General features: G+C 49.4%; 1 protein-coding gene across 1 annotated transcript; it reads left to right on the plus strand.

Annotated features, from left to right (window-relative positions):
- Positions 1-2,114: 2,114 nt before the first annotated feature.
- Positions 2,115-11,163, plus strand: LOC124647942. The gene is made up of 10 exons (XM_047187786.1): positions 2,115-2,288; positions 6,229-6,390; positions 6,486-6,667; positions 6,874-6,945; positions 7,392-7,444; positions 8,001-8,063; positions 8,147-8,242; positions 8,328-8,393; positions 10,251-10,379; positions 10,458-11,163. The coding sequence occupies exons 1-10, from the start codon at positions 2,115-2,117 to the stop codon at positions 10,973-10,975; spliced, it is 1,515 nt and encodes a 504-aa protein (XP_047043742.1). The 3' UTR covers positions 10,976-11,163.
- The last annotated feature ends 1,868 nt before the right edge of the window (positions 11,164-13,031 follow it).

A 13,031-nucleotide genomic window follows, 5' to 3' on the forward strand; every position in this document is an offset into this window, starting at 1 on the left:
TTGGCTAAACCAAGCAATGGCTTGTGCTTCTATCACTCCTTCACAAGAGTTTCTAGTGGAGTTCCACCGGGTCGTAATCCTCACTGTTTCCTCGTGATGCTGCACGCACAAAGCGAGCCGCGAGGCTCCGTTTGGCCTCTCGGTAGGTGCTACCGGGTTGCTCACAAAAGCTTACTCAAAGTCCAACCAACCGTTTATGCTCTCGCCGGCAAGTTGTTCAGCCAGATTCTTGCCGGTCCCACCAGAAACGTTGGCACGATTCTCACGGCCCAACGCCGGTTTCCTCCTCCGGCTACACAACCTCCGCCGCCAGCAACGTAAACCGCGGTCACATAATCCGCGAGCCAGTCTTCCGGCTTAGTGGTACCATCGTATGTTTTGGTGTCACGGGGCAACTGAAAATTGCGAACCGGTGGTTGCTCTTTCATGATCCTTGGGCCAAAGCACTTTGGACCCGGGGGGGCCCTCTGCCTCTATCATTTCAGACAGCAGGGCCGGGCCGGCAAAATTCGGGGCCCTGTGCGAAACTCTAAAACGGGGCCCTATTGTACTACTAAATTTAAAATATTCAACAAATATAATACATATGTAATAATATTTTACATAAAAATTAGATATATTAAGAATCATACCTAGTCAACTCCTGGTTGCATAATATTTATTTAAATAACATCATTCTTTTGGGATTCTTCGAAATGAAATCTTCAATGATATCCTCATAAGAAATCTTCTCCAACATTTCACTCTCAAGTGATATTGTCCCCAAATCATTTAGTCTTTGTTGTGTCATCGTAGTACGCATATATGATTTCAATAACTTCAACTTAGAAAAGCTTCGTTCGCCGATGCAACAAGCCACGAGAATGGTCAATAAAACTCTATATGCAATACTTGCGTTGGGAAAACAATCATGCCTCTTCAAAAAATTCAGAACTTCAACGGGTCCCATATTTTCTTTAATGAATTCTCGAAGAAACTTCAGCTCAACATAAAGATCACTGGCATCAATATCAGATTTTTTATCTTTTGTAAGAGCAACCTGAAGATTCTCACAAGAAGATTTCAAGGTATCATCATCCAGATGATCGTAACTTTTCGGAGGTAAATAAGAAACCAAAGATTTTCTGGTAGCCCTCATATTGTTCAAATCTGGTTTTGAGTGAGGAAATTGCTTGATCAACAAGAGGTATAAAATAGTTGACTCGAAATGATTCTTCCGCAGACTGTGTGGCAATATTTGTGTCATCCGGTTGTCTCCAGTGGTCCTTTTCTTTCTCAAGTTGTCGCTGAGCAGATTTATCAATAGTTTGATGTGTTTCCAATCTAGCACGCAACTCGTACCATCTGGTCATATTCAAAACATGATCCACACTTGTCTCATGCTCTTTTAGTCTAGTGCTGAGATGTGTCCAGTCATTACAACCCTCATTTGCCAGCTGACCTTTTCGACGCCCTTTTGTAAATATTTTACATCCAAAGCAGAAGACTCTATCGAGGTCCTTAGAATAGACAAGCCAATCTCTATCACATTGCTCCCCATTTGATAGATCTCTAGTATAGAACAATGCAGAAAACCTTATGGAGTATCGATCTTTGGGACCCTTCTTAATTGAGTCTCTTCTTGGACCCTTCTGTGCTAAAATGTCAATTTGTTTAGAATCAAGAGAATCCCAATATCTTGGATCAAATATATCAGGGTGAAAAGAATCATCAACATCCGCATCCGGTGAAGTATTCATGTTAATATCAATATGATCATCCTCTACCTCAACATTATTTTCAGTCTTAGTCTGACTTTCTATAGGATCATTGTAAGGAACAATAGCAAGTGCAAGGTTACAAGGATTAACTGACTGATTATCCGAAGATACTTCTGTCTTCCTTTTAACAAATCTGTCCATGGCCCCTCTTTGAGATTGAATTAACTCTTCTTCCTTTTCTTTCTTTTGGCGTTTTTATGACCGGATTGATGCTTCCCCATGATGCTGACTATTTACAAAAAAATGAACAATACAATTCAATTAATTAGATGAGATGGGGCTAGGGCAGCCGACAGGGTCGCAACAGCCAACAGTGTTGAGACGGAAGATATCAAGATAATCAGGGATTCAGGGATGGAAGAATCCACGCACCTAGCAGCACTTTGCAAGATTGCAGATTTGAAGCGATCGAAACAGGCTGAACTGGGCGACTCGGCGCCGTCGGCGTCTTCCCAGAATATGAACTGGCGCCTCGGCGCGTCGTGTCTCTTTTCGCAACTGGTCGTCCTCTCGTCTCCTGGATTACTGGTCCTGATCGATCGCTGTATCAATTACCGAACGAGGCTGCCGTGCTGTTGCCGTTCGCTTCGATCGCGTACTCGCGTGGAGCGTGGAAGGCCCAATCGTGACTCAGGCCATCCTTTTCTAATTTCCGAGCGCACATGGGCTGGCTTCCAGGCCAAGAGCAAGGCTATTTTTTTTTCCTGCTGTATACACATATAGGCCTGTACCAAAATATGGGGCCCCTCAAAATTATGGGCCCTGTGCGGCCGCACAGGCCGCACTCCTGTGGGCCCGGGCCTGTCAGACAGGTACACTCTGTCCAGACGGTGCCTCGCATCCTGTTCCGGCAAGTTCCTTTCTCCCAGACGCTCTCTCAAAGGGTTCCGGTAAGCGGTGAGTCTTGTTGAGTCAGCTTCATCGTAACGTTCCGGTACCGCGGCCCTTGCCTGCCGGTACCTTGGTGGAGGCATCTCCTCATCATCATACGCTGCCCTTGCAGCTGGATAGTTTTGCCCGGTTTCGTATCTACCAAGCATGATTGTTTCCGGCATAGCCTCCTTTGGCGTAGCCTCGATCTCGCCCCTTGGCTTTTTCTACCGGCATCGTGTTGCCCGGCTTGTTGTTTTCCGGCAAGAACCGGATCGTACACAGTCATTTGCTGTGCGTTCATTTCTTTTTCTCTCCTTCTGTCCGGATGGGGGGACGAGGCCTGCCCATGGGACTTGCTTCCGGCATTCTTTGTAGAACGCGCGTATTTTGAGGCCGCAGCCTTGTTCAGCTTAGTCAGCTGCTCAGCATTCTGCCGCTCGATAGTTTCCAACAGCTCTCTAACACGCTCTTGCTATTTTGCCAAAGCATCTCCGGAAAGCGATTCACACAGCTCTACTGCAGCCTTAGCAGCTTTTATAGTGTTATCCGGGCTGCTGTATTTAGGTTTCTCTACGATGCTAACGTATGCGCAGGTACTTTTGCCGGTAAGAACTTCCTTACGCAAATCCCGATCTAGATTGCGAGCCTTAAGCCGGTTCTCCGAGATCCTAGCGGCATGAGCACTAACGTAAGCAAAGCCATGGGCAGCGTTGTACTCACGTAGGGTTAGGTTCGGCTCGCGCCGCGCCCGGACGATGTCGGCGCCGTCCGCGAGCAGCCTTCGGCGTTGTGCCTCCAGCCTCCGCCCGAGCCGCCGCCGGTCGATGTTCTCGCGCGATGGGCGTTGCCGCACGTTCATCGCCGCTTGGAGTGGTGTTGCCGGTGGTGCGGAAGATGCTCCCGCAGCACGCGCCGCCGCGCTCCGGCCGGTGGCTTGGCCGCACGGGTCGAAGCCGCACGACCAGCACCTTCATCCGCAACCTCCTTGCCCGCGCCGGCCACGCCAGCCATCATCACCTCGACGCTGCTGGCGGCGCGGTCAGCACAGAGCCATCTTGGCGGGTCCGGTGCCACCAGCACCGGCGAGAGGCGCTGGCGCACATGGACGGTGCCGAAGTAGACGCGGTGGCTGCCGAACTCGATGATGCGGCCGTTCTTGGGGAAGATGCCGCCGTTGGCGAAGCAGCCCGCGTTGTCGTTGATGAAGTCCATGGAGTAGAAGCGCTGAACGAGCGCAGACACTGTCCGCTCGCCGGCGACCTCGAGGATGCCTGCCCGAATATGAACTCCAGCAAGCGCCACTTCATGCCCCACGGTGGGCGCCAACTGTCGTTGTGGTGAATGTACGTATGCCATATGATGGCTTAAGTTGGGGCCGAATGGACGCAAGAGGATTCGGGGAGGGTTTGTGATTAGATGGGATGAACTTCCGGATGGTTTCCTCAAGAACTTAGCCAAGGCTAGAGGTTGAAGAAGAAAGACATAAGGAAGAACTCGCTCTAGATCATCTTTTTTATTGATCTCCACAGGTTATAAGTTTCTCAGTACATGTGTTCGTCTATGCATACATCTCTTCGTCCGTGCCCGTGAAGAGGGCTGCCCCCTCTCCTTATATAGGGGAGAGGGTGACTTACAGGGCAAGAAACCCTAATGACATCTTTGACTAGACAAACTACTTTACAAAGCTACTTTAATCATAGATGACACCGGGTCTTCTTTAATCGTGGATGCCGACGTCCTCCGGCTTCTTTCATCGTCATCCTCCTCTTTATCGTTAGCCCTTCGTTTGAAGCTACTTTGCTTAGCTCATCTTTGTCTTCTAGCTCGGAGAGAATCTTTGACCAGTCCCCGCCGACTTGCTCTTCTTTCCGGTAGCCCGATGTCTTCTTACCCGGTTCCAAGCATACCCTCTTGGGGATACCGGCTTAGCCTCACTTAGCCAACTTCTTGTCTTTGTGCTCCGGTACGAACATTAAACCGGTATCTTGATGGCTCAAACCATCCGGTTTGGCATGCCTTTGGCATACCGGGGGTCATCCCCCAACACATCTAGTATTATTACTATATCACTATCTGACATGACGTTTGTAGGATGGTGCTCCATTCAAGTACCGTTGTGCTGGAAGAAAAGGAAGACACGAATACAATCGTATGGTACAACTTGTACAGAGGTCTGATCAAATAAATATGCTTTCTCGTCTGCATGCACACGCTGCAAGCACGAAACAGATGAGCAGCAGAGCAACAACTAAGAGCATGTCTAACAGGCCCCGTATCCCTATCCCCGTATAACGCTCGAATTTTATCCCGTATCGAAAAATTGCTAACGGAAGAGCCATTCCGTCTAGCAGACCCCGTATTTTGCCTCGTATTTTCAAAAATTAAAACCCCGGGAAGTTCATCTTCATTGATCATACTACGGATCATACATACATTGCGATCATACCTACATCTATCCTACATCTATTCGTCAAGGATGACGAATGGGATGAACGTGATGAAGGCCGCCTCCTCCCCGCGCCTCCCGCGCCCGGAATTCCCGGACGGCGGCGATGGCCGCCGCCTCCTCCTCCGCCTTCGACCGAGCCTTCTCGGCGGCATCCTTCTCGGATGCGGCCACCGCCCGTGTGAAGGCCGCCTCCTCCTCTGCCGCCTCCGCTTCCTCCTCGCCGGCTCGCGGATCTCCTCCGCTTCCTCCGCCGCTGCGCGCCGCCCATGCCGCCTTCGACGCGCGGTCACGCTCCCAGTCGGCGCGCCACTTCTCGAAGGCGACACCGCTCATCGGCTTGAGCGGCGGGTCTTGTCGGTACCACCGCCCACCCGCGGTGAACTCCCGGAGCGAATCTGGCACGTAAAGCGCGCCGGCGTACCGGCAGCCGCCGCACGGCGACTCCCCGGGCGGAGCGCTTGCATTGGCGCCGCCACGCCTCCTCCACGGTGTCCGGCGAGCGGGATCGCTTCGATCCGCTCGCCGGCGAGGCTGCATCGCGCGGCGGCGGGCGTCCATGCCGGAGCTGGGGTGGAATGCGGCGCGGGGGAGTGAGGAATTGCTCGCCGGAGCAGGATGGAGGAGGCGGCGGCGCACGGCGGAGCTAGCCCTCACTCGCACGTCCGCCCGGTATAAGTAGGGGGCGGCGGGTTCGATTTCCTGGGCCCCGTATTCCGCCGAAACGGGCCGACCCAATACGGGGCCTGCTAGACGGCCCAAACCGCGCCTGCCCCGTATCTCGCCGGAATTTTACGGGGCGGGCGGGTTATAAGGGGCCTGTTAGACATGCTCTAAGTAGACACGGACCTAACTATGACGCGGGTCGGCCCTGCCGACCCAAGGGGTCACTCGAGGCCGGCTCTATTGACCCAAATTTCGTTTAGGGCCGACCCAGCTGGTCCATTGGCCCTGAGTTTTTGGGTTGGGCCAGTGACCCGGCGGGTCGACCCGGCCCATTCCCCTCCTGACCCGTGCTAGGCTTCTTTTAGAAGACGGTCCGTTCAATCCAGCAAGAGCAGCCAGGCCGAGGCCCAGGCCCAGATGCTCCATCATAACCCGATAGGCCGTTTCGTTCCTGCCCTAAGGGAGTATTTGGCGTCATCGCAGGCGGCCGTCTCCGCCGTGCCTGCGAAAGGGGAAATGGGGCGTCCCGTCGTGTCGCGCCGGCGCCGCTCGCCCCATTATCCTTCTTGGCCTCCTCACCCACCGACCATCCCCAACTCTCCTCCTCGCCCTCTGGCCTGCGCGCCGGCAGCTGTCGCCATTGAGGTAAGCATCTCTTTCCTCTACCATTGCGCTTCCCTGCTGCTGCTCTTTGGGAGTACTTACTTCCGTTTATCTCTCCCCGCGACGCGCTCGTACAGATGATGAGCTCCTCCTCCGGCTCCGGCTCCCGCTATCTCGACCCACACCTCGTCTACGAGCTCGTCATCCGCCGCATGCCGCGCCAACTCCTTGACTACTTGGATTCGATACCCGGATCATCCCAGGACCTGCACTGCTACCGGATCAAACTTGTCGGGGAGACTCTCCTGTCGCCGCCAAGGTGCGGTTCTTGGTCATATCTCGCTTAATCGACCCAATTCTTGCTCGGATTCTTGCAATGCTTCTTCTTTCGTTTCATCCCAGGGGATAGTTGGTCCGATTCTTGCCGTTCTGCGCTACTTCTCGCTCGCGCTTCCTCGCGGACTAATTGCTTGCCTTCTTGCTTGCATTGCCTTTTTTGTTTTGTTTTGTTTTGCCTTCCTCTAGAAAAATACCCGAAGAGAACAGGTGGATCATGATTTTGGGCAAACGGGCGTGGGGTCACGCGATATATAGCAGGTTGGTTCTTGTTCATTCCGTGTTCCTACCGTGCTACCGGCTATGTGTTCGATGTTTGTACCCCAAGAAATGGTCTTAGTATTGTGCATACAATCATTAAACTGGAACGAATTACTACGTGCTCAAGCACTTGTTTAATTTGGTTAAATATCATGTGTAGAATTTTGCTACTAGATAGAATGATTGTGGCAATTTCTCTCCAGTTTTGTTCCTTGCCTTAAAAGGTTTAGTTTAGTCTCGTGTTACAAGACACATTTTCTATCGAATTCTGTTAGTAAAAGATATTTATGCTGGGAAGGCACCATCCCACTGGAACACAATGAAACCATCTTCCATTTAACAAAAAGGACACTTCTTAAATGTTGGATATGCTATTCTAACTAGCTTGATATGTTGTTATTTGAGTTTATCCCTGAATAATTAATATGATGTTTTATCTTTTGCAGACTTTGTGCACCTCCGATGGTTGATAATCCCACCAATTTTACATCAGATGCAGGTTTAGCACTATAACCTCTGATGGATCTTCTTTCAATGTTACTGAGCATTTTGTTAAACATTATTTACAGATTGAACTGGTGATTTTCCCTATTATGACTCTACAACTCATATATGGCCTTTTCTTATTGCCAATTTTTGTCAAGAGTACCTTCACAATATGTTATATGTGTTGTGAATGTATGACTGTACGTGTATGATCAAGATGATTACTGCAAGGACTGTATTTTTCTACTACCATGTTTATCCAAGATTGTATTTACAAATTTTGGTTACTCTTACAGGTAATTCGTTATTTCTCGAACTCCTATCAACTAATTCAAGGCTTTCTGAAAATGAACGAACGTTTGCTTATAGAAATAGGATGAACGCTTGCTAATAGAAACTAAAGTTCACCTAGTATTCTGTAGTCAATATATGCCTATGGTAGATATACCCATATACTTATTGACAAGGTTTCTGTGTACTTCTGATTGTCAGGTATCTAGTTCTTATGATTACTTTCTTACTAAGTCACAACTAGATCTAGGTGAATGATCTTTGTCATTCGTTTGCAGGTCATAGTATGCATCTACACAATTCAAGTTTATACTCTGGAAGGATGTTGACCAATGAACCTGGTAGTAATGGGATACACAAATTCGGTGTTTTTCTTCTGTTTGAACTGTGTATTTGTACTAACCATCATGGGACATGTGTGCAGAGCTCAGCCATGCTGCAATGCTTGATGAATTATCTGCTTCTAGATCACGGAATCATGCTGCAACATTTCCTCCACTGAAGGAAAACTCGAATGATGGTTAGTAAATGTTTCGTTTTGCTTATGCTACAATTTTTCTCTCTTAAGTATGTACTTAAATGGATCATCATGCATGGCTGTGCAGTGATGCTTCATGAAACATCTGCTTATAACTTCAGAACTCATGCTTCAGCATATGCTCCATCGCGAGGTAATTCTACGGTTGGTTAAGTTACATTTCCTGCATTCTTACCCCACATGTGAGTGGATTTAGTGATCAGAGGGATAGGTGAGCCCGGCCTAGCTATCGTTGGATCAGAGTTGAGATTCGTTTTCTAGCTCACAGCGACCACACACGGCGTGAATACTTTTTCTGCTGTTGTTGTACTTCTATTATTAAAAAACTTGGACCGGCCTCGTTGTCCCCTAATCACGCCCACCACCACCCCACTCCTCGACTTCCTCCCTGACTAGCGCCCCTGAAACTCGCTGCCGTCGCCGACCATCGGGGACTGTCGGCATCCGCCACCGTGCGTCGTCCGCTGGAACCTTTCCTTGCGCGCGTTTCTCCCTTGCCGGCTGGCGCCACCCCTGATCCGAACCACCGTGGACAGCAGCGCCACAAAAGGCTCCGGGAGCTACACCTCACACACTCGTCTTGCCTCCTTCCTACACCGTCGTGCATCGTCCGCCGGTTGAGGGCAAGGGATCAAGTCCGCCACACCCGTGTCGACGGCCGTCGACCACGAGCGCTTTTCGTCGCCGACGGGAATCGGAGATGGGCGAACATGCGTCCTTGATTTGGGGAAAATCGGGCTCAGTCCGCTCGGCCCCTCCTCCGGCAGTCGGGCTACAAGCTCAGGTGTCCCTGATCTTACTCCGCCTCCAGGCCACGAGCGGAATAGCCCAAATATCCAGCGACGAGCGGACCGCGGCCAGCTCCGACTGCAATCCCGACTCCCTCAGCTCCGACTGCGCATAGTTTTTGATTGGGTCAGCGAGGTAGGGGGCATGGCGATGGGAGAACGATGCACAATCGTCGATCTGGAGGCCCGCTGCCCCTCGGCTCCGTTGACTCGATTGGGTCATCAATCTGGAGGTTCGGTGGCGTTAGGAGAGGGGAAAGGGAGGCCATCATCGGAATGCTTGGGATGGATGGCGCGAACACGGTGGTAGGTGGGAGGGACTGTAGGAGGAAGAATAGAGAAAAGGCAAAATATCCAGTCAGTAATACCGGGTTATCACCTCACGGGCAATCTAACGTCATTAGACACATGTCGATCTCTGGGTGCGTGCGCACCTACCCATCTGGTCACCAAGGTTCATCCGCATGTGTGATATGTCAACATGTTTATTAGTTTGTTATGCCACTCCAGCTTGACATGCAAATTCACAACTGAAGAACTAAACCCTCATGACTCATGAGCTTTGCCTAACTCAAATTTTACTCTGACAAGTTTCTTGCTTTGTACTATGGTAAGTCACGAGTCTCCTGTCTAGATAAAACAATGAAATATTTGTTCACTATTCGTTCATTCATATAGTATATACTGAAAGGATTGCAGTCTATTAGAAATTCAAGTTTCAACTTTGGCATTGTAGCCTGGAATGTTTGGAATTAACAAGATGAATTTGTTGCTACTCTTCTATGGTTTTATGATCTGTTATTAACTGAAAGAGTCGATAAACCGTTGGGCATGTTTGCTTTATAATACAGTAAAATCCAGTGTTGCCAAATATATGTAGATACCTTTTACCATCTATATACCTTACTCAGCCTTATGATTTTTCATGCATCTGTGCTTTGTTTCTCTAAATCAGTCGTCATCATTCTTCACATATTCTGAGTTCATGTTCTGACATACGCTATTTATTTGTTTTTCTAGTTTAATATACATACACATTAGTAAAAGTGAAAATGGGCCCTATCGGGTCACCGGCGTAGAACCTAGTAAAGATTTTTCTAGTTCATTTAAAAACCCATTTCTAGTCCATGACCGTGTGAGAATATCCATTGTATGCGGTGTCTATGTTTTATCTGATGATTTTTGCTCTGATGTTTCTCCAGCACAAGCATTGGAAGAAATCATGCAGAATATTGTCTCTCCAGATGGGACACTTGAACTCGGAACATTTTGGCTGTGCCACCCTGGGTCGGAGCAATTCACTCTACAGGGGCTGCCGCCGAATAGAAAAAGTTAGATCTTTATTAGCACTTGTTGTTTCCAGATGGAAGGCAAATTACATAGGCATCACAGTCTGTGTGATATTGCAGGGGTACCCACAGTAAATATGAAAGGAAAGAGATATGCTGCATCAGAAGTAGACCAGATAAAAGTGGAGATCCTGAGGGTGAACGTTGCTTCTTTGGTTGCACAGGATGGACTTGATAGTGCTGCAGGGGTGTTGATTAGGAATGGAAGCACGGCACAGTTCATCAGTGCATCATGTTTCAGTCCGATACTACGCACAGAGCCAACTCTTCTTTTTGCAGCTGCTTGTTGTGAAGCGATTAAAATCGCGCTGTCATATCAACCAACTACTATTGTGCTGGAGTCCCACCTGTTGTTCAGTCTGCGCAACCCGCTATATGCTGATCCGAATCAACAGCCAGATATAGTACAGTTGACAGAGTTCCTGAGCCAGGGTCACCCCCATTTCATACTTCAGAGCATTTCGGAAGAATCCAATCTTGCTGCTTGTCGATTGGCCCTTAACGTTTTGCACATAAAAGAGTCCTATATGTTCTTCAATGATCCGCCGGAATGGCTTGTCCCTTACTTAGGTGAGTGAGGATAGTTTACTCTTGAGTTCGAAAACTCACTGGCTACTCAGTAGAAAGCTTCAAACAGAAGGTGCATGGTGCATCTGGCAGCTACAAGCTTTTTTCTTTGGGTGTACAACTGTAGATATAGTCAGTATACAGAGACGGTAACATTCTCGTAGTATCTGATGAGGCTATTGATACATATATGGCATATGGATAGGCTTTTATGCCAGATCTTTCATGATTATTTGGAATTTGTGTATTTACTTATTTGGATTCTTGCTGGAATTTGGGTATTCACTTATTTGGAAAGTGCCAACGAACTGCACCCGATAAGCAGATGCTGTAGAATACTGTCCATCACTTGTTAGATTCCAAACGACTGAATCTGGCTCGTCATGAAGCTGCACCTCCTGAACCTTCGACCAGAGTTGGATGAGCTGATCAAGCTCATTCTCGGTTCCAATACGCTGCAATCAACGCATCCACATCCCGTTGGTCAGAGCAGACTTCACCGTGAGCTTCTTCCTGTAAGCCAGCTTGAAAAGATCTGGCGTCAAGGATTCCGGGGCTTGCCCCTGAAGCCATTTATCTGACCAGAACCTAACCTTTTCGCGTTGCCAAGATTCAGAGTTGAGCAGGCTGCAAACAGACAATTGTCGATTGCATCGCACGGCGTCAGCATTCCCTTCCATGGTCTGTCCTGGTTGTCCCAACTGAGCCATTCCCATCGTACTATCGTAGCCGAAGCGCCCTGCTGAAAGCTTGGACATCTTTTACTCCCAATCCACCGAACTTTTTGCGAGAGCACACTTGTTTACAGTTCACAAAGACATTTGCCACCACTAGCCTCTTCGTCCGCGTTCCATAGGAAACCTCTTCGGAGCTTTTTGATGTTCTTGATGAACCATTTATCAGCCGGGAATGCAGTTAGATGGTAAACTGCAATTGACGTGATGACCGCATTGACAAGGATTAACCTAGCCGATATGTCCATGAGCTTCCCTTTCCAAACCTTTAACTTGCTTGCACTTTTGTCAAGAATGGGCTGCAACTCAACTCTGCGTGGTTTCTTTAAACCCAAAGGTAAATTGTTCTATTTTTCTATGCTCGTATCATCTCCAGGGTATTTGGAATGTAAAACCTCGAGTAGTTGAATTCAGCCTCTTGACCGTGTATCTCAAAATAGCAAACTCTTGGCATTGCTATACTTAGAGCATCTCCACCGGCGGCTCCCAAATAGTCGCCTGCGCCGGCACTGCCGTATGGGGGCGGCGGCATTGCATTCTCTATTTGGGAGTGCTGTTCCCCACACCGGCGGCCCCAAATCGGCGGCCTCGATAGGAGTTTTTTTTTAGACAAAGTAAATATATTCTTGTAGTTTCATTTTCAAATCATTCAGAATTCTGTTTTAGGGCAAATTCGAGTAAAACATTATTCACTCCTCGACTTCGGATGACATGTGAAACATCTCTAGCCTACTACCTACTAGCCACCCGGCTCTATGAAGGTGGACGATTGCCCGCTGCTCTCTCCGATGCTCTTTCCGCTGCTCCTCCATCGTCGATCCCCCACTGCTCTCTCCGCCACGAACGTCAAGTAAGCGGCTCTATCCGCGGCCGCCGCCTCCTGACGCAGCTACTGCTCTAGCTCCTCCCGCCGCCGACGGTGCTCCACCTCCTGCCTCCGTAGGCGTAGCTGCATCTTCTCCAAACGCCGCCGCTCGTAGATTTCATCCTGACGCTGCTGCTCCTCCCGCATCAACCGCCGCAGCGCAAGCTGCTCCCACCCCTGCTGCTGGCGCACCTCCCATCGGCGCTGCCGCTGCCGCCGCGCCTCCTCCAAGTGCCGCTGCTCTGCCTCCTGGTCCTGCTGCTCGTCCGCGACAAAGGCATCTACAGTCGCCACTAGCTCCGCCTCCTCCCACGCCTCGTACTCTGCGAGTTACGGGTTCTCCTCCACGACTTCTACGGCCGCCTCTAGCGCCACCTCCTCCCACGAGTCGAACATTGTGGTATTTTTTAGGGTTTAGATTTTTTGCACCAATGAGGCGGAGGAGGAGGGATAATATAGACCGGCGGC

The sequence above is a fragment of the Lolium rigidum genome, chromosome 4 (assembly GCF_022539505.1).
Source record: "Lolium rigidum isolate FL_2022 chromosome 4, APGP_CSIRO_Lrig_0.1, whole genome shotgun sequence".
Classification (NCBI taxonomy): Eukaryota; Viridiplantae; Streptophyta; class Magnoliopsida; order Poales; family Poaceae; genus Lolium; species Lolium rigidum.

Bases quoted from the DNA above. Each gene is read 5' to 3' on its own strand.
- LOC124647942 (XM_047187786.1), top strand. From the start codon at position 2,115: ATGGAAGAATCCACGCACCTAGCAGCACTTTGCAAGATTGCAGATTTG. The intron at 2,289-6,228 runs GTCCTGATCGAT...GCGTCATCGCAG, and splicing joins TCTCGTCTCCTGGATTACTG to GCGGCCGTCTCCGCCGTGCC. The intron at 8,394-10,250 runs GTAATTCTACGG...ATGTTTCTCCAG, and splicing joins AGCATATGCTCCATCGCGAG to CACAAGCATTGGAAGAAATC.